The sequence below is a fragment of the Diaphorina citri genome, unplaced genomic scaffold, assembly GCF_000475195.1.
Source record: "Diaphorina citri unplaced genomic scaffold, Diaci psyllid genome assembly version 1.1 scaffold1063, whole genome shotgun sequence".
NCBI lineage: Eukaryota > Metazoa > Arthropoda > Insecta > Hemiptera > Psyllidae > Diaphorina > Diaphorina citri.
This window is the reverse complement of record NW_007378492.1, coordinates 86,005-107,055: the sequence shown is the minus strand read 5'-3', so window position 1 is coordinate 107,055 and position 21,051 is coordinate 86,005. Positions and strand designations below refer to the sequence as shown.

At 42.0% G+C, this 21,051-nt stretch overlaps 3 protein-coding genes across 3 annotated transcripts; 2 read left to right on the top strand and 1 right to left on the bottom strand.

The window, feature by feature from the left end:
• Nucleotides 1–1,682: 1,682 nt before the first annotated feature.
• On the bottom strand, nucleotides 1,683–4,192 carry LOC113469405 (transmembrane protein 62-like). Its single transcript, XM_026827072.1, has 5 exons — nucleotides 4,046–4,192; nucleotides 3,125–3,275; nucleotides 2,543–2,665; nucleotides 2,294–2,375; nucleotides 1,683–1,840 (listed from the first exon to the last, which is right to left on the bottom strand). Exons 1-5 carry the CDS (start codon nucleotides 4,066–4,068, stop codon nucleotides 1,683–1,685), a joined length of 537 nt encoding a protein of 178 aa, XP_026682873.1. The 5' UTR covers nucleotides 4,069–4,192.
• Nucleotides 4,193–5,528: 1,336 nt separating this feature from the next.
• On the top strand, nucleotides 5,529–7,145 carry LOC113469404. Its single transcript, XM_026827071.1, has 3 exons — nucleotides 5,529–5,676; nucleotides 5,868–6,201; nucleotides 6,623–7,145. Exons 1-3 carry the CDS (start codon nucleotides 5,529–5,531, stop codon nucleotides 7,143–7,145), a joined length of 1,005 nt encoding a protein of 334 aa, XP_026682872.1.
• Nucleotides 7,146–11,496: 4,351 nt separating this feature from the next.
• Nucleotides 11,497–20,957, top strand: LOC113469403. The gene is made up of 9 exons (XM_026827070.1): nucleotides 11,497–11,801; nucleotides 12,666–13,698; nucleotides 13,955–14,936; nucleotides 15,910–16,089; nucleotides 16,178–16,260; nucleotides 16,715–17,519; nucleotides 17,976–18,309; nucleotides 18,731–19,272; nucleotides 20,488–20,957. Exons 1-9 carry the CDS (start codon nucleotides 11,701–11,703, stop codon nucleotides 20,955–20,957), a joined length of 4,530 nt encoding a protein of 1,509 aa, XP_026682871.1. The 5' UTR covers nucleotides 11,497–11,700.
• The last annotated feature ends 94 nt before the right edge of the window (nucleotides 20,958–21,051 follow it).

Genomic DNA, 21,051 nt, shown 5'->3' with positions numbered 1-21,051 from the left:
ACCTTTTGAAAGAGAAGATAGATTTGCTGTTGATAGAGAGAGATACGATGTACAACCATTTGCCCGACAAAGAGCATCATTTACAAGAATACCACAAGGTTACAGGGATAATATACCACAGTATGGAAGAGACTTTCCAAAAACTCATCATGGCTATGCAAGGGGTAACCAAGTTGACAGGAGAAGACAGTTCATGTACTATTATGACAATGTAGTTCCCAGCAGACATGCACCCATGTATAACAATGATTACGATAGGAATAAAAGAGTCAGACAAAGGATTTATGATGATCACCCAAGATACTATTCTGATGAAGTAGATTATTTTCATCCAAGACAGTATGACCAGCAGTCCTTTGGACAAGGAAATCAGCACTTGGAAAATGTTGAAAAGGTTGTGAACAAAATATCTCAAGAACGGTTTGTCGTAAAGCGATGAAATTTGGTATGCTATCATCTCAAATACAGAGAGAACAGAGTGCAGGTGATCTTAGTCATACCTCTGTCTCAAAAGAGATTGGGAATAATAACAAAGAAGAACCAACACAAAGTCCACATACGCAAAAGGACACACATTCAGAAGGTCGCACACTCAAGTTAGATGAACATCCTCTGAGTAAAGAAGAAACTACTGTGGATGATGAAGCGGAGTACGAGGGAGAATACTTGAGTGACAGCCAAGTAATGTATAATGATAAGCAAAAGTCTGATAATAGTGACAAGGCGTTAGATAAAATACTGGACCGAAACCTGTTTGGCCATGAGGAAAAAGGGAGAAAATTTCAGGACCACCCAAAATCAGAGAGCAGTGGATCCTCGGAGCAAAACTCAAGCGAAGAAAGTAACCAAAGAAAAAGGAAACAGGAGAGTAGACCATACTACACGACTGCGGAGAGAGATGAACAACGAAGAAATAGACATATACGATCCGTGGAAGAGAAATCAAACACACATGAGAGATCGATCGACTATGAAATGTATGAAAATGCGAAACCCCTAAAACTACAGAAAGACTACGAAACCTTATATACGAGAAAGAGAAAACTTGAAGACAGTGGTGAGAGACGCTACTTTGAAGCATTCCATAAATTTGCCAAAAATCGAAGTAAACGATCCTTGGAGCACCACAAATACGGAAACATTGCTAAAACACTACATACAAGCAATGTCTCACAAGACTCCAGTGATTCAATAGGTAACAGCATGAAAGCTAGTGTAGAGTTCAACTATATGAAGGAAATCCTAAAGAACTACAAGGTTCCCTCTACTTCCAAGAGAGCTAGAAGTACACAGGCAAGAACTACGGAAAGAACTACAATAACAACAATAAATTTGCTCCACATGTTCTACAAGGCGTTCTCAGATGTATCACCCACCACAGGATCTACAGACATATCATCTTATCTCAAATCATGTGAAATGCAAGGTATGGAAATTACTATTCAGATTTTTTTTAGGGTTTTGGTTTTTCGTAAAAAACTCATTTTTGTATATATATTATATAAAAAAAAAAAAAAACAAAACAAAAACAACCAAACCAACAACCAAGCAAACAAATAAACAAGAGTGTTTTCCTTGGCTGTTCATTTTCCCAGCTTAGAAATACACATCACAACCAACAGAAAAGCGTTTTAACTTACCAATCTTCCAAAACCGTGAGTTAGGTGTCAGTGTTGCCTATCTCACGGATACGGAAACATGTACTTACCAATAGCCAGGTATACAGGGAACAGGGCGAGGAAATAGAAGAAGCTGTCAATGTTTGCCACCAGAGTTAACTTTCGAAGCCAAATGTTGACGAAATTGATCCGGGTGATCGGGTGACAAGATCGGGAACCCCCTGGGAAACACAATAAAGCACCTTGTTTGTTTAGCCTGCTCGAATGAGACTAAGAAGTTCCCTTGCGTTGATAGCTTTGATGATAGGTTAGATAGAGGGAACAGACTGGCTGGGGGCTTTAAACAGGGAGTATGCCAGCCTGAAATTTTCCTTACTAAAGAAATAGCAGAGGCTAAGTGTAGCCAGCCTAGTTAGCGTGGCTGGTAGCGCGTCTGCCTTGTAAGCGCTATACCGCGAGTTCGATTCTCACCCGGGGCGGATGTTCTCCTCGGAACGGCTGGCTTTCTCCTATCCTGTCTTCCTTCTCTCTTCGATTTCGGGACGATAAGACCTTAGCAGTTACAGTTCCCTCTACCAAACCTAGTGTAGTGTAGCATAATAAGCGTGGAACGACATTTGTGACAAGCATTTATGCTTAACACAATTATTTTTTTTCCCTTAACTTCTACTCACTTGACACGTAGTAGCTGGTAGATCTCAGGTAACACAGTATAACAACACAGGCCAGAATCAGCAGACCGAAACACAACTGGAACTGAAACCAAATGGATTTTTCCATGTTATTAACTTATTACATTATTGTGTCACAAACCTCGCAGTCTTTTACTTTCCGTACTTACCTACAAAGGTGGTTAGAGTAAAGTACCTACAAAGGTGGTTAGAGTAAAGTACTTACAAAGGAGGTTAGAGTAAAGTACTTACAAAGGTGGTTACGTTAACCATAAGAAGCAGACGGGGCAGAAACTGGAACGGTATTCTAGTGCCGTCTAAACTGAATGGCTGAGACTGGGTAGTGGTACTGCCTGTCACATCCACTGCTCTCACCTGTTCAAATAGATGGCAAAATGACATTTAAGATCGAAAGATAGTGAAATCTATGTTTTAATTCGACCGTTTTGCATTTGGTTTAGATGTTTGTTTGAATGTTTGATTGTTACACTATAACTCGCGATTGCCTGGTCCGATTTTGATGAAATTTGGTACATGCGTTTACAAGATCAAGGCGCGTCGATCCTTGAAATTTGGGATACCAGAACTGAGCGGATTCATTTTTGGTCTGCCGAAATTTTCCTTCCAATAGATGAGTTATCATCATTAACCCTTGTATTCTTTCTGTAAAAACACTAATAGCCCGTTCTACACAGCTCGTAGCCCCGGATTGGTTAGTTCCAAAAGGACTCGTCGAACCCTCAGCGCTAGTGTGGGGGTTCACTCGCCAACCCCCTGTTACTTACGTATTTTGAAGGTAACATCACACGACTGTTTATTACATAAATAACTTACATGGAGAGTGTGGATATGTTCGCTGTACAGGCTAGGATCCCACTGATGAACATAGAGTGGACCACTCACATGACGGCAAGGTGACCATTCTGTGTCCGAATCAAGTCGGATGCTAACTTCCCGTATATCAGCAGGGGAGAACACGAGAATCCTACAGGATAGAAGAGGGGCACGGTTAGTCTAATGGTAACAGCCCGTTCAAATTGTACGAAACGATTTTTCTCTTTTTTTTTCGTGAGGCGTAGGTATACAAATTAATTAGTGTGTCCACATTGCCAACGAAGAAAAATTAGGAAAAGTTGTAACTTCGGACGAAGAAAAATTCGTTCAATGTGGAACGGGCTTTAGCGCGCTTGCTTGACATACAGATGGTACTGGGTTCGATCCCCCCCCCCTCCCAAAAAGTCTTGTACTTATTTTGATGACAAATATTTCAAGGGGTTATTTCCGGTGTTATCATATTGGAGCAACACATAAATGAGTAAAAAAGTATTTGTCCATCTGATGAGGGACATACTACAAGATGAGCATGCTACGACACAGACCACGAGCCTAATGTAGCAGCTGTTTCCTACAAATTTCTTGACCCCGCCGGGAATCGAACCCGGGTCTCCCGCGTGCAAGGCGAGCGCAGTGACCACTACGCCATGGGAGCTGACAGCAACACATAAATGAGTAAAAAAGTATTCGCCCATCTGATGAGGGACATACTACAAGATGAGCATGCTACGACAAAGACTACGAGCCTAATGTAGCAGCTGTTTCCTAGCTATGAAATAGAAACGGCCATGAACATTTTTTTTTTACTGAGACGGGAATTGAACCCCACACATCCAGAACACCAGCCTAGTGTGATATCTACGCGAGCACGGAACTATAGTGGAATTTAATACTAAATAGACAAATAAAAAATAAAATAACCTGATGTGTTTTGAATGAAGCATACTTTTAACTGGCTCCCTGGGTGAGAGGAATCGGGCATGCTTAGGATTGGTGATCAAAATGACGGGCCACTGACCATGTGGTACGTCCACGAATGAAAATAGACCGTGGTCAAAAGCCGCCACACGGAATCTGAAAGAGATTAAAACATTAAAAAGCTGCCAGCCTAGTTAGCCTGCCTTGTAAGCACTAGGTTGTGGGTTCGAGAGGTTTCATACATCAAGCTGTCTCATGATGGAGCTATCTGACGACACTTTCGCGGAAAGAGTACCGTGCGGAGCGCCGTCGGGAGAAGGAATACCAGCGCGCGATGGTCATGAAACGCATGTTCGAGATGAAACACGGGAAACCTACCACGCGCGAGGACATACTTGCGGAGAAGCGACGGTTCGAGGACATGGTCATGCGAGATGCGAGTAAGGATTTTAGGGAGCGTCCGGAGGATTTCACGCCCTTTGAGATTGACGAGGGAGTGAACACGGAGGATATAACGCTGCCGTTTGTGTCCGAGATAGATGATGTGGAGGGGGATTACTTGGAAGACGGGGCAGGAGATGGGACTTGAGCTTTGATGTGAGTAGGGATAATCGGGATTTTAGGGAGAACCGCGAGGATTTCACGCCCTTTGATATTGACGAGGGAGTGAACACGGAGGATATAACGCTGCCGTTTGTTTCGGGGATAGATGATGTGGAGGGGGATTACTTGGAAGACGGGGAAGGAGATGGGGAAGGAGATGGGACTTGAGCTTTGATGTGAGTAGGGATAATCGGGATTTTAGGGAGAACCGCGAGGATTTCACGCCCTTTGAGATAGACGATGTAGTGAACACGGAGGATATAACACTGCCGTTTGTGTCTGAGATAGATGATGTGGAGGGGGATTACTTGGAAGACGGGGAGGGAGCTTTGAGATAGACGAGGGAGTGAACACGGAGGATATAACGCTGCCGTTTGTGTCCGAGATAGATGATGTGGAGGGGGATTACTTGGAAGACGGGGCAGGAGATGGGACTTGAGCTTTGATGTGAGTAGGGATAATCGGGATTTTAGGGAGAACCGCGAGGATAGCACGCCCTTTGAGATAGACGAGGGAGTGAACACGGAGGATATAACGCTGCCGTTTGTGTCCGAAATAGATGATGTGGAGGGGGATTACTTGGAAGACGGGGAAGGAGATGGGACTTGAGCTTTGATGTGAGTAGGGATAATCGGGATTTTAGGGAGAACCGCGAGGATTTCACGCCCTTTGATATTGACGAGGGAGTGAACACGGAGGATATAACGCTGCCGTTTGTTTCGGGGATAGATGATGTGGAGGGGGATTACTTGGAAGACGTTGCATGGCAAAACCATCGTTATTCATATGAATTACACTTATTTCAGGCAAAATCATCAAGTCGTTCTCCGTGAACTACGACAAGTTGGACAATCGCACCCTAGAAATGAGCTTGCTACGGAGGATGGCAGCGTTGCGCAACACAACGTACGCCAACGATTTCAAGATTAATCTCATGTACGACGATGCGTTTGCACCCAAGACGAAACGCGAGAGAGATGAGGAGGCGAGGAAGTTGAAGGAAAAGGAAAGACGAGAGAGAATGAAAAAGAGCGTTGCGCAACACAACGTACGCCAACGATTTCAAGATTAATCTCATGTACGACGATGCGTTTGCACCCAAGACGAAACGCGAGAGAGAGGAGGAGGCGAGGAAGTTGAAGGAAAAGGAAAGACGAGAGAGAATGAAAAAGAAGTTGCATGGCAAAACCATCGTTATTCATATGAATTACACTTATTTCAGGCAAAATCATCAAGTCGTTCTCCGTGAACTACGACAAGTTTGACAATCGCACCCTCGAAATGAGCTTGCTACAGAGGATGGCAGCGTTGCACAACACAACGTACGCCAACGATTTCAAGATTAATCTCATGTACGACGATGCGTTTGCACCCAAGACGAAACGCGAGAGAGAGGAGGAGGCGAGGAAGTTGAAGGAAAAGGAAAGACGAGAGAGAATGAAAAAGAGAAACACGATCAAGATCATGTTGAAGAAAGTGACGTCATTCAAGACAAATTTGGATTTGGTATTACAGGCTGCCAATGGTAGCATCCCCGACCCTGCTAGGATCAGAAGGTAGAGTTTGCCCTTTGGGATATTATGTTTATGCTATTGAAATATGTGACGGTTTCATTCGTCCATACACGGTGGGTTTTGATTCAGCCATCCATAGATACTCATAATACTCTTGTATCCATAATTTGGGGTTGATTTCAAAGTTGACTTGAAAAAGTTCGTAATTGTCTACTTATGCTACTCGATGTAGACAGGAAAATAAACGAGTATACTACCGTTTTCTATTCCTGAAAGATAGGTTGGGTGGCATGAGTTAACAAGTACATTTGATAATTCACTGAACTTGATTTTCTTGAACCTAATTTTGTGACAATTTTAAAACACCAGAGGTTCTGTCTGTGGCTGTGCCAACAATTACACTTTTAACTTTCCATTTCTTTGTAGCTTTATTATTTATTTCGTCTGTCCGTGCCACTTTCAGGTCAGTCACATATGATCCTTCAGCAATGCTCCGTCATATGGCCAAACACATGAAAACATCTCAACACACCCACCATCAGTCTCCTACTAAGACCTCACCCACTGTCCCAGAGTCCAACCAATGCCTCTTTGGTTCCATAGAGTTAAAGTCGGGCTCTGAATCACGGTACGAATACCAAGACATGTTCCATCCGGGACCTAGCCAGCACAATAAAGACCTTTCGGGACACGATCACTCGGGACACATGGATCAGCGCCATTTTGAATCACAGCGGAATAGTCAGCATGGTAATCAGCCGTCAAAACCAGTAGAAACTAAACACTCAAGTACTCATCAGCAGCATACAAAATCAGCGCAGCGTACAGTAAAACGAGACTATGATACAAATCGAGTAGGATGTACGGTACAGAATAAATTCCGTACACCATTAGATCTCACAACTCAAAAATCCCGAACTTCAACTCTAGTAATATCGGAAAATCAGCCTCACATGGTATCAGATTCCATATACAAAGGTGGTTAGAGTAAAGTACTTACAAAGGTGGTTACGTTAACCATAAGAAGCAGACGGGGCAGAAACTGGAACGGTATTCTAGTGCCGTCTAAACTGAATGGCTGAGACTGGGTAGTGGTACTGCCTGTCACATCCACTGCTCTCACCTGTTCAAATAGATGGCAAAATGACATTTAAGATCGAAAGATAGTGAAATCTATGTTTTAATTCGACCGTTTTGCATTTGATTTAGATGTTTGTTTGAATGTTTGATTGTTCCACTATAACTCGTGATTGCCTGGTCCGATTTTGATGAAATTTGGTACATGCGTTTACAAGATCAAGGCGCGTCGATCCTTGAAATTTGGGATACCAGAACTGAGCGGATTCATTTTTGGTCTGCCGAAATTTTCCTTCCAATAGATGAGTTATCATCATTAACCCTTGTATTCTTTCTGTAAAAACACTAATAGCCCGTTCTACACAGCTCGTAGCCCCGGATTGGTTAGTTCCAAAAGGACTCGTCGAACCCTCAGCGCTAGTGTCGGGGTTCGCTTGCCAACCCCGTGTTACTTCCGTATTTTGAAGGTAACATCACACGACTGTTTATTACATAAATAACTTACATGGAGAGTATGGGTAAAAACACTAATAGCCCGTTCTACACAGCTCGTAGCCCCGGATTGGTTAGTTCCAAAAGGACTCGTCGAACCCTCAGCGCTAGTGTGGGGGTTCACTCGCCAACCCCCTGTTACTTACGTATTTTGAAGGTAACATCACACGACTGTTTATTACATAAATAACTTACATGGAGAGTGTGAATATGTTCGCTGTACAGGCTAGGATCCCACTGATGAACATAGAGTGGACCACTCACATGACGGCAAGGTGACCATTCTGTGTCCGAATCAAGTCGGATGCTAACTTCCCGTATATCAGCAGGGGAGAACACGAGAATCCTACAGGATAGAAGAGGGGCACGGTTAGTCTAATGGTAACAGCCCGTTCAAATTGTACGAAACGATTTTTCTCTTTTTTTTTCGTGAGGCGTAGGTATACAAATTAATTAGTGTGTCCACATTGCCAACGAAGAAAAATTAGGAAAAGTTGTAACTTCGGACGAAGAAAAATTCGTTCAATGTGGAACGGGCTTTAGCGCGCTTGCTTGACATACAGATGGTACTGGGTTCGATCCCCCCTCCTCAAAAAGTCTTGTACTTTTTAAATCGTTGTTTTATTGAGCAAAGTCCGAATCAAGTCGGATGCTAACTTCCCGTATATCAGCAGGGGAGAACACGAGAATCCTACAGGATAGAAGAGGGGCACGGTTAGTCAGGTTAGTCTATTGGTAACAGCCCGTTCAAATTGTACAAAACGATTTTTTTTTTTTTTCGTGAGGCGTAGGTCTATACAAATTAATTAGTGTGTCCACATCGCCAACGAAGAAAAATTAGGAAAAGGTGGGTACATTTTTTTTTTTTTTTTTTTTTTAAAATATATACTTATTTTGATGGCAAATATTTCAAGGGGTTACTTCCGGTGTTATCATATTGGAGCAACACATAAATGAGTAAAAAAAGTATTTGCCCATCTGATGAGGGACATACTACAAGATGAGCATACTACGACACAGACCACAAGCCTAATGTAGCAGCTGTTTCCTAGCTATGAAATAGAAACGGCCATGAACATTTTTTTTTTACTCTGACGGGCATTGAACCCCACACCTCCAGAACACCAGCCTAGTGTGATATCTACGCGAGCACGGAACTATAGTGGAATTTAATACTAAATAGACAAATAAAAAATAAAATAACCTGATGTGTTTTGAATGAAGCATACTTTTAACTGGCTCCCTGGGTGAGAGGAATCGGGCATGCTTAGGATTGGTGATCAAAATGACGGGCCACTGACCATGTGGTACGTCCACGAATGAAAATAGACCGTGGTCAAAAGCCGCCACACGGAATCTGAAAGAGACGCACGAGTAAAACATTAACAAGCTGGGCCCGTCCCTCCGGGAATTTTTTAGCCCGTAGTTTATTCGATCATGGTTAAAGAATACCTTTGTACCTACCTAATTTGTTTAATATTCAGTTTATTATCATTCTTGATTTGATTTTTTGATTTTACTTTCATGTAATGATTTAAAATCAAGACTAGAGCCCGTTCTCCCTTTATTCCCAATATAAGGCTCAAGTCACCCATCCATTTATTGGCCTTGCTCGGCGTAGCTTAACATAGATAACGCTAAAACCGGTCTTAAATGATCGACTGAAGTGTTACCTAAAACTTTCTCGCTTTGAGTTCATAGGTCATCGCGACAAATTTCGAGATCAGAGCTCATTTATGTAAGAAAATGTGAAAAAATCCTCCAAAAACCAGTTTTTTTGGTTTTTTGGCTTTATGGTTCTCTGGACAAAATTTGCACCACCACTTTCGTGTTCCTGGTAAAAAGACCTTTAATTTGATATATAGGTCGACCAGGTTTGGATAACTCCTTCTATGGGGACAGACCACTAGTCGATTTCCAACTTGTGGTGTACCTGCTGACGGGTTAACAAAGACATAACCATGAAATAGATTTGTTGCGCTTACTTGGGTGATGTTTCAAAGTCATAGAGGAGGAAAAATGAGGACCAACGGAATTTTTCTTTTTCTTCTACGACTTCTAGATACCGAGATAAATCGATTTAAAAAATACCGGTAAATCGTGAAGTTTGACGTCACGGCATACGCTCCCGTAGGCAATGACGTCATAATTCATGACTCCCGCTTCGTTTGTTTGTGCGCAAGCGTTTCTGCGCAGTTCGACGTGAAATCTGACGTCACAAGTCTTTGAACTTTTTCATTAGAACGGCAATTAAAAATTGAATTTTCGACCTTTTAAAAGTTACTTTTTCGGAGTTTCGACCTCAGATTTGGATTTTTCACTACTTTTTACGTAGGAATTGACCATTTATTAATAATTTTTACCCATTTGCAACTCCTCCATTGGACATGGCTATAGAATAGACCATCACCCAGATGTGTAGAAAAAAAATCCTTTCTTTATTTTGCCATCACCATTCGGCTACAGACTACGACAAGACAACATGATGGAACGATTATGGATTGATTGATTGGAAAAAGGTAAGTGGGGACTTACGTTCGACTGTTTTTCCAGTCAGCCAGCTCAAGTTCTAGAATGCCATTCTTTTGTCTCGTATACATATGAGGTACTGCACCTCCCAGCTGATGAAGATGTCCACAGAGGTATGCCACAGCCGATTTGTCCTTACTCATGATATCACGGACCTGAGATAAAGAAAAAGTACGGAAAACTATAAAAAATAGATAGATGAAAAAAGTATGAGAAATTGAGAATAGATGCCCCAAAAATGGTTAGATTCCATAAAAAAATACATAAGACATACCTAAGCCAAAGGATTGCATTTTAGGATCCCGAGTTTGATCCCCAGCAAAGCATGGGCATTTGAGCATACAACTAGTTCGTAAATAAAAATGTATTGCCACTTCCCAGTATTGCTAGTTTAGCTGAAAAGTAGAGCGCCTGCTTTGTAAGCTCTAGGTCACGAGTTGATTCCCGCCCGGGGCAAATTTTACAAATAAGGGTCGTCCTCGAAACGGCTGGCTTTCTCCTATCCTGACCTCCTTCTCTCCTTGATTTGGGGACAATTAGACCTACAATGTTCTGTTCAAAACGATAAACGATACTTGACACCTACGTTGTTTTACAGTTCTCTCTATCATATACAAGAAAAATACAGGGAGGTTGAAATATACCAGTGAGGGTGCTTCGAGGTTCCATCAAGGCCCGGGGATAGCAGCTTAACTCCATACACAAAAAGCCCACTCTGAGGCTTAGGTGTAGGGGCAAACAGCCTTAAAGGATAGGTTTTAATTATAAATAATCTGTTTTGTGTTGCATGAGTAAGATGAAATTATGTGTGATAAACAGTATATTCAATTACTAACCATCCAAAAAGGCAAGGGCAAAAGGCTGAAAAACCAAGAGGGTTCATATAAAAAAAAATAAAATTATAATAATAAAAAATCTGCCTAAGCTTATAGCCTATGAGTGCCTAAGAATTGGGATTTGTGATGTTCTTTTCCTTTTTTTTTTGTCCATGAATAACATTGACCAAATCCTGGAGAGAATCAGGGACGTCAAGCGTGGTGGTGACGGCAAACTCCGTTACGGGCAAACCATTAGACGCTCGCCGCGTAAGAAAGACGACAGCTGCCCTATTCCGGATGATTATCTGAAGAAACATAACGAAACGTGTATCCCGTATAATAGGGCGCGCCGGGTTACCAGTACGGAGCCTGAGAAGCGGTACTACAATTCGGAAGAGGTAAGGAGAATAATAACTTTATTGATCACCCAAGATACTATTCTGATGAAGTAGATTATTTTCATCCAAGACAGTATGACCAGCAGTCCTTTGGACAAGGAAATCAGCACAACTTCAGACATGCCGCAAATAGAAACAATATCGCCGAAATTGAAAAGGCAAAAAATAAACTTAAACAAAAGAATTCTGAGATAGAGAAACAAATAATAGAAAATTATAGAAAAGACATGCTAGCAGAGTGCGAACATGAGGAAACTCGAGCGAGCATAGCTGAAACGACCGGTAATAGAGTAGAGAATAGAAAGGAATGTCATGATAAAGATCAAACATACATGTACCACCATTTGCCAGAGACAATGTACCACCATTTGCCAGAGACAATGTACCACCATTTGCCAGAGAAAATGTTCCACCATTTGCGAGAGACAATGTACCACCATTTGCCAGAGAAAATGTACAACCTTTTGAAAGAGACAATGTACCACCATTTGCCAGAAAACCCCAGGATCCACAGACTACAATACCGAAGATGACGTTTTCGCCAGTGATCCCACCTTTTTCAGTTAAGTAATAGATACGTATGTACAAATGTATATTGATAGTTTGATAGTAGACTTTCAAGTGGAATCCAAACACTAGAACGCAAAAGGACACACATTCAGAAGGTCGCACACTCAAGTTAGATGAACATCCTCTGAGTAAAGAAGAAACTACTGTGTGATCACCCAAGATACTATTCTGATGAAGTAGATTATTTTCATCCAAGACAGTATGACCAGCAGTCCTTTGGACAAGGAAATCAGCACTTTCACAACTTCAGACATGCCGCAAATAGAAACGATATCGCCGAAATTGAAAAGGCAAAAAATAAACTTAAACAAAAGAATTCTGAGATAGAGAAACAAATAATAGAAAATTATAGAAAGGACCTGCTAGCAGAGTGTGAACATGAGGAAACTCGAGCGAGCATAGCTGAAATGACCGGTAATAGAGTAGAGAATAGAAAGGAATGTCATGATAAAGATCAAACATACACAACAACGAATACACCACAACCAGACGACAGAAATGAAGGCATTCAACCTGAAGCCAAACCAAATCAACCTAACCTGAGAAAAAACTATGATCAATTTGATAACCAGATAGAAGAACTGGATTTGTATCTTAATAATAGAACAGAACTTGGTCAAACATACACAACAACGAATACACCACAACCAGACGACAGAAATGAAGGCATTCAACCTGAAGCCAAACCAAATCAACCTAACCTGGGAAAAAACTATGATCAATTTGATAACCAGATAAGAGAACTGGATTTGTATCTTAATAATAGAACAGAACTTGAGAAGATTAAAGGGCTAGCTGAAAGTTCACAAATGAAAAATCAGGAAAACGGAGAAAAATCCAGTGAAATGTGTTACACACAAGAGACGAAAAGAGCTTCCGAGACAGCCAAATGGCATTGGAATAATAATGAAGACACAAAGGATGATGCTCATGATTCAAATCAACGTTCCGAAGAAACTACGTTGAACTCCTATGAGGAATATATGGAAAAGAAATTCGCACAAATGCCTCCAGGACCAGACCTGAGATCAAATATGTTCATCAATATGTTCAACCAAAAAGAAGTAACAGAAGTTATTGCAGAATTTACTGAACAACTGTCGCGAGATAGGCTCAGGGATATATTCAGACAAATGTCAATTCATAGAACAGAACTTGAGAAGATTAAAGGGCTAGCTGAAAGTTCACAAATGAAAAATCAGGAAAACGGAGAAAAATCCAGTGAAATGTGCTACACACAAGAGACGAAAAGAGCTTCCGAGACAGCCAAATGGCATTGGAATAATAATGAAGACACAAAGGATGATGCTCATGATTCAAATCAACGTTCCGAAGAAACCACGTTGAACTCCTATGAGGAATATATGGAAAAGAAATTCGCACAAATGCCTCCAGGACCAGACCTGAGATCAAATTTGTTCATCAATATGTTCAACCAAAAAGAAGTAACGGAAGTTATTGCAGAATTTACTGAACAACTGTCGCGAGATAGGCTCAGGGATATATTCAGACAAATGTCAATTAGTCCAAAACAAACTACTGAGAATATCGAGCATAAAACTAAACGAACACCAATCATACTGACGAGACCTGCATATGGAATTTATCGTACACGGAAAAGAACCAAACCTCTATGCGAGTTAAATAATTCTCAAATACTGCGAGATGCGAGTAAGGATTTTAGGGAGCGTCCGGAGGATTTCACGCCCTTTGAGATAGACGAGGGAGTGAACACGGAGGATATAACACTGCCGTTTGTGTCCGAGATAGATGATGTGGAGGGGGATTACTTGGAAGACGGGGAAGGAGATGGGGAGGGAGATGGGACTTGAGCTTTGATGTGAGTAGGGATAATCGGGATTTTAGGGAGAACCGCGAGGATTTCACGCCCTTTGATATTGACGATCTCAAATACAGAGAGAACACAGTGCAGGTGATCCTAGTCATACCTCTGTCTCAAAAGAGATTGGGAATAATAACAAAGAAGAACCAAACAAAGAAGAACCAACACAAAGTCCACATACGCAAAAGGACACACATTCAAAAGAAGGTCGCACACTCAAGTTAGATGAACATCCTCTGAGTAAAGAAGAAACTACTGTAGATGATGAAGCAGAGTACGAGGGAGAATACTTGAGTGACAGCCAAATAATGTATAATGATAAGCAAAAGTCTGATAACAGTGACAAGGCGTTAGATAAAATACTGGACCGAAACCTGTTTGGCCATGAGGAAAAAGGGAGAAAATTTCAGGACCACCCAAAATCAGAGAGCAGTGGATCCTCGGAGCAAAACTCAAGCGAAGAAAGTAACCAAAGAAAAAGGAAACAGGAGAGTAGACCATACTACACGACTGCGGAGAGAGATGAACAACGAAGAAATAGACATATACGATCCGTGGAAGAGAAATCAAACACACATGAGAGATCGATCGACTATGAAATGTATGAAAATGCGAAACCCCTAAAACTACAGAAAGACTACGAAACCTTATATACGAGAAAGAGAAAACTTGAAGACAGTGGTGAGAGACGCTACTTTGAAGCATTCCATAAATTTGCCAAAAATCGAAGTAAACGATCCTTGGAGCACCACAAATACGGAAACATTGCTAAAACACTACATACAAGCAATGTCTCACAAGACTCCAGTGATTCAATAGGTAACAGCATGAAAGCTAGTGTAGAGTTCAACTATATGAAGGAAATCCTAAAGAACTACAAGGTTCCCTCTACTTCCAAGAGAGCTAGAAGTACACAGGCAAGAACTACGGAAAGAACTACAATAACAACAATAAATTTGCTCCACATGTTCTACAAGGCGTTCTCAGATGTATCACCCACCACAGGATCTACAGACATATCATCTTATCTCAAATCATGTGAAATGCAAGGTATGGAAATTACTATTCAGATTTTTTTTCTTCTTTTTTCAAGTATAGCCCCTTTTTACAACGAGGCTGTCAGCCCTCAATATTGACGAGGGAGTGAACACGGAGGATATAACGCTGCCGTTTGTTTCGGGGATAGATGATGTGGAGGGGGATTACTTGGAAGACGGAATCACCCACCACAGGATCTACAGACATATCATCTTATCTCAAATCATGTGAAATGCAAGGTATGGAAATTACTATTCAGATTTTTTTTCTTCTTTTTTCAAGTATAGCCCCTTTTTACAACGAGGCTGTCAGCCCTCAGCTGACTGCCAACACACAGTCCATTCCACTGAATTAGAGTTCACTGAACCACTGGTTTGTAACAGTCCCTTAAAATTAGGATCCACAAAATCAATACCCAACACCTACCCTCTATCACTGAATTAGAGTTCACTGAACCACTGGTTTGTAACAGTCCCTTAAAATTAAGATCCACAAAATCAATACCCAACACCTACCCTCTACCTCCACCATCGCTGGCTTTCTCCTATCCTGTCTTTCTTCTCTCTTCGATTTCGGGACGATAAGACCTTAGCAGTTACAGTTCCCTCTAGCAAACCTAGTGTAGTGTAGCATAAGTAATAAGCGTGGAACGACATTTTTGACAAGCATTTATGCCATTAGAGTTCACTGAACCACTGGTTTGTAACAGTCCCTTAAAATTAAGATCCACAAAATCAATACCCAACACCTACCCTCTATCTCCACCATCCCACTGAATTAGAGTTCACTGAACCACTGGTTTGTAACAGTCCCTTAAAATTAAGATCCACAAAATCAATACCCAACACCTACCCTCTATCTCCATACACAAAGAACGCACTCTGAGTGTTGAGGCTTAGGTGTAGGGACAACTGCCTCAAAAGATGGATTAAGCAGGTTAAGCTTATACGAATCTAGCCTCTATCTCGCCATCTCTATTTAACAGGAAATTTCCCGGCCAGTAACGCCTCCTGCATTGACCACAGTTACTACGACGTCCTCCTGGAGAGAATCAGGGACGTCAAGCGTGGTGGTGACGGCAAACTCCGTTACGGGCAAACCATTAGACGCTCGCCGCGTAAGAAAGAGGACAGCTGCCCTATTCCGGATGATTATCTGAAGAAACATAACGAAACGTGTATCCCGTATAACTAGACGCTCGCCGCGTAAGAAAGAGGACAGCTGCCCTATTCCGGATGATTATCTGAAGAAACATAACGAAACGTGTATCCCGTATAACTGGCCGCGCCGGGTTACCAGTACGGAGCCTGAGAAGCGGTACTACAATTCGGAAGAGGTAAGGAGAATAATAACTTTAGGAGTTCAACGACATAATTAAGAGGATACCTCTTGGTATCCTCTTAATCGAATAATATATGGACTCACAGCTTTTCTCTGGAATAAACCAGATAGTGTGGACTTTCTAGAGTTGCTGCAGGTGAATTTTAGAGAAACTGAAGAGAATAACTTTATAGCACAATTCTCACACAGTAAAGGAAGACAGGATAGGAGAAAGCCAGCCGTCCCGAGAACGAACCTTATCAGTTCAGGATAAAATCCGTCCCCGGCCGAATCGAACCCGCGGCCTAGCGCTTACAAGGCAGACACTCTACCAACCAAGTTAACTAGGCTGGCAAATCAGTTAAATTTTTTCTGAAGATATGGACATTATTTATTGAACTACAAACCATTATTATACCTATCTACTCGTATGTTAACGTATGTAATGTGTATGAATTGACATATTTCAGGTGCGCAACATCATGAAGAAGAGGCGGGCAATGCATCGGGACCAGTTCAAAAATCGTTACAGGGATCCGAATGTGTTCTATAAGGAATCCGACGAGCTGTGGTCCAACGTCACCAAACGGGCACCCATCATTCTAACCCCGGGACCATACGAGACTCGTGCTCAACGGATCACTCAATCACTTGTGTTGGAAGACGTTGATCCAGCGTTTGACACATTGGTGACACGCGAAACGCGAAATAAAACAACGAGAAGAAGAAACGTTGAGGTCAACGTGACCAAACGGGCACCCATCATTCTAACCCCGGGACCATACAATACCCGTGCTCACCGCATTACGCAACCACTCGTGTCGGAAGACGCTGATCCAGCGTTTGATACAACGGTGACACGCGGTGAAACAACGCGAAGTGAAACAACGAGAAGGAGAAACGTTGAGGTGTTTGAAAGCGGGAGAAACAAGTATACGTTCATAAGTAACCAGCTCACGCCGCTGACAACGCATGCGTCAGAACGAACATCAATGTGGGCGTCCACAAGGCGGTCGTTTAGGCGCAAGCGGCATGTTTCAACCCCGAGAATCAGCTTCCGTACCGTACAATACACCGGAACATACTACCATCGACTGATGGACGGTAATGGGTCGAATGACACAGCAGAGTCAAGAGGGGCGGCTCAGAGTCTGTCCATAGATGATTCGCAGATCGAACGACTGGAGGCTTTTGTCGAGAAGTTCGACTTGAAGAATTACAAGGGTAATACGCCCGACATTCGGATTGTGGACACCGTCAACACACCAGATCCTAGTAAGTATGTATTAGAATAGTAGGTAATTACTGTAACTCGAGAAGTTCGACTTGAAGAATTACAAGGGTAATACGCCCGACATTCGGATTGTGGACACCGTCAACACACCAGATCCTAGTAAGTATATATTAGAATAGTAGGTAATTACTGTAACCAACAAGGTATGCTAATATCGGGACACTCTACGTCATAGGCAAAGGTAGTTCATGATCTAAAGATTTACCAAGTACCTATTCATGGTCTTATTATAATATTATTCATATTATTTTACACAAACTCTAGCACTATTCACAACTTCACCCATCATACTTACTCACTTTCAGTGTCCGGATCAAAATGCCAATCAAATGATATTTTCTCAATGACATTCTCGTTGCTTTCTTATTTGCTAACCACATATCTTCGGTGTTGCATGGCAAAACCATCGTTATTCATATGAATTACACTTATTTCAGGCAAAATCATCAAGTCGTTCTCCGTGAACTACGACAAGTTGGACAATCGCACCCTAGAAATGAGCTTGCTACGGAGGATGGCAGCGTTGCGCAACACAACGTACGCCAACGATTTCAAGATTAATCTCATGTACGACGATGCGTTTGCACCCAAGACGAAACGCGAGAGAGAGGAGGAGGCGAGGAAGTTGAAGGAAAAGGAAAGACGAGAGAGAATGAAAAAGAAAAACACGATCAAGATCATGTTGAAGAAAGTGACGTCATTCAAGACAAATTTGGATTTGGTATTACAGGCTGCCAATGGTAGCATCCCCGACCCTGCTAGGATCAGAAGGTAGAGTTTGCCCTTTGGGATATTATGTTTATGCTATTGAAATATGTGACGGTTTCATTCGTCCATACACGGTGGGTTTTGATTCAGCCATCCATAGATACTCATAATACTCTTGTATCCATAATTTGGGGTTGATTTCAAAGTTGACTTGAAAAAGTTCGTAATTGTCTACTTATGCTACTCGATGTAGACAGGAAAATAAACGAGTATACTACCGTTTTCCATTCCTGAAAGATAGGTTGGGTGGCATGAGTTAACAAGTACATTTGATAATTCACTGAACTTGATTTTCTTGAACCTAATTTTGTGACAATTTTAAAACACCAGAGGTTCTGTCTGTGGCTGTGCCAACAATTACACTTTTAACTTTCCATTTCTTTGTAGCTTTATTATTTATTTCGTCTGTCCGTGCCACTTTCAGGTCAGTCACATATGATCCTTCAGCAATGCTCCGTCATATGGCCAAACACATGAAACCATCTCAACACACCCACCATCAGTCTCCTACTAAGACCTCACCCACTGTCCCAGAGTCCAACCAATGCCTCTTTGGTTCCATAGAGTTAAAGTCGGGCTCTGAATCACGGTACGAATACCAAGACATGTTCCATCCGGGACCTAGCCAACACAATAAAGACCTTTCGGGACACGATCACTCGGGACACATGGATCAGCGCCATTTTGAATCACAGCGGAATAGTCAGCATGGTAATCAGCCGTCAAAACCAGTAGAAACTAAACACTCAAGTACTCATCAGCAGCATACAAAATTAGCGCAGCGTACAGTAAAACGAGACTATGATACAAATCGAGTAGGATGTACGGTACAGAATAAATTCCGTACACCATTAGATCTCACAACTCAAAAATCCCGAACTTCAACTCTAATAATATCGGAAAATCAGCCTCACATGGTATCAGATTCCATAGTAGCGCACGAATTCCCGATACTGGATACCATAGGTCAGGAAAGTGACGTCATTCAAGACAAATTTGGATTTGGTATTACAGGCTGCCAATGGTAGCATCCCCGACCCTGCTAGGATCAGAAGGTAGAATTTGCCCTTTGGGATATTATGTTTATGCTATTGAAATATGTGACAGTTTCATTCGTCCATACACGGTGGATTTTGATTCAGCCATCCATAGATACTCATAATACTCTTGTATCCATATTTTGGGGTTGATTTCAAAGTTGACTTGAAAAAGTTCATAATTGTCTACTTATGCTACTCGATGTAGACAGGAAAATAAACGAGTATACTACCGTTTTCCATTCCTGAAAGATAGGTTGGGTGGCATGAGTTAACAAGTACATTTGATAATTCACTGAACTTGATTTTCTTGAACCTAATTTTGTGACAATTTTAAAACACCAGAGGTTCTGTCTGTGGCTGTGCCAACAATTACACTTTTAACTTTCCATTTCTTTGTAGCTTTATTATTTATTTCGTCTGTCCGTGCCACTTTCAGGTCAGTCACATATGATCCTTCAGCAATGCTCCGTCATATGGCCAAACACATGAAACCATCTCAACACACCCACCATCAGTCTCCTACTAAGACCTCACCCACTGTCCCAGAGTCCAACCAATGCCTCTTTGGTTCCATAGAGTTAAAGTCGGGCTCTGAATCACGGTACGAATACCAAGACATGTTCCATCCGGGACCTAGCCAGCACAATAAAGACCTTTCGGGACACGATCACTCGGGACACATGGATCAGCGCCATTTTGAATCACAGCGGAATAGTCAGCATGGTAATCAGCCGTCAAAACCAGTAGAAACTAAACACTCAAGTACTCATCAGCAGCATACAAAATTAGCGCAGCGTACAGTAAAACGAGACTATGATACAAATCGAGTAGGATGTACGGTACAGAATAAATTCCGTACACCATTAGATCTCACAACTCAAAAATCCCCAACTTCAACTCTAGTAATATCGGAAAATCAGCCTCACATGGTATCAGATTCCGTAGTAGCGCACGAATTCCCAATACTGGATACCATGTGATACAAATCGAGTAGGATGTACGGTACAGAATAAATTCCGTACACCATTAGATCTCACAACTCAAAAATCCCGAACTTCAACTCTAGTAATATCGGAAAATCAGCCTCACATGGTATCAGATTCCATAGTAGCGCACGAATTCCCAATACTGGATACTATAGGTCAGAAAAAATCCCCAATATTGGATCCCACAACTGAGAAGAAATCCCAGACAACAGAGACATTTTCCGCAGTACAGGATGAGTCCCCAATGTTAGAACTAAGAGAGAATAAATCCCACGTAACAAAGGACATTTCCTCAGATCAGCACGAATCCCAAACCCCACCAAATCCCACCGACCATAAATCCCACACTAGTGAGGCTCCCACATCCCATCAACCTCACACAACCCTCGTGTCACAAACGCAATTCAGCCAACTGGAAGAAGACTCCTACCAGAGTCTATTCGGGTCAATCGACACGGACATCGCGAAAGCCAAAGCGGGCATGCCCAAGGACGATGTTTCCCGACAAATCTCGAGGGCTGACGAACGAGAGGAGCTTCGGGCGATCGTCAGACAGCTCATGGGGGAGATGAACTTTACTCGGAACCCCTATCTGACGACACTTTCGCGGAATACGCTCCCGTAGGCAATGACGTCATAATTCATGACTCCCGCTTCGTTTGTTTGTGCGCAAGCGTTTCTGTGCAGTTCGACGTGAAATCTGACGTCACAAGTCTTTG

What these genes read in the sequence shown, in the direction of transcription:
- LOC113469405 (XM_026827072.1), bottom strand. Translation starts at nt 4,068, where the DNA reads ATGCTTCATTCAAAACACATCAG. An exon ending in CTTCATTCAAAACACATCAG is followed by an intron (nt 3,276 to 4,045) that starts GTTATTTTATTT and finishes TCTATCCTGTAG; the next exon opens with GATTCTCGTGTTCTCCCCTG. An exon ending in AACATATCCACACTCTCCAT is followed by an intron (nt 2,666 to 3,124) that starts GTAAGTTATTTA and finishes CTATTTGAACAG; the next exon opens with GTGAGAGCAGTGGATGTGAC.
- LOC113469403 (XM_026827070.1), top strand. Translation starts at nt 11,701, where the DNA reads ATGCTAGCAGAGTGCGAACATGAGGAAACTCGAGCGAGCATAGCTGAA. An exon ending in CAAATCATGTGAAATGCAAG is followed by an intron (nt 14,937 to 15,909) that starts GTATGGAAATTA and finishes TCTATTTAACAG; the next exon opens with GAAATTTCCCGGCCAGTAAC. An exon ending in CGTCAACACACCAGATCCTA is followed by an intron (nt 17,520 to 17,975) that starts GTAAGTATGTAT and finishes CACTTATTTCAG; the next exon opens with GCAAAATCATCAAGTCGTTC.
- LOC113469404 (XM_026827071.1), top strand. Translation starts at nt 5,529, where the DNA reads ATGGCAGCGTTGCGCAACACAACGTACGCCAACGATTTCAAGATTAAT. An exon ending in ACGAGAGAGAATGAAAAAGA is followed by an intron (nt 5,677 to 5,867) that starts GCGTTGCGCAAC and finishes CACTTATTTCAG; the next exon opens with GCAAAATCATCAAGTCGTTC. An exon ending in GACCCTGCTAGGATCAGAAG is followed by an intron (nt 6,202 to 6,622) that starts GTAGAGTTTGCC and finishes TGCCACTTTCAG; the next exon opens with GTCAGTCACATATGATCCTT.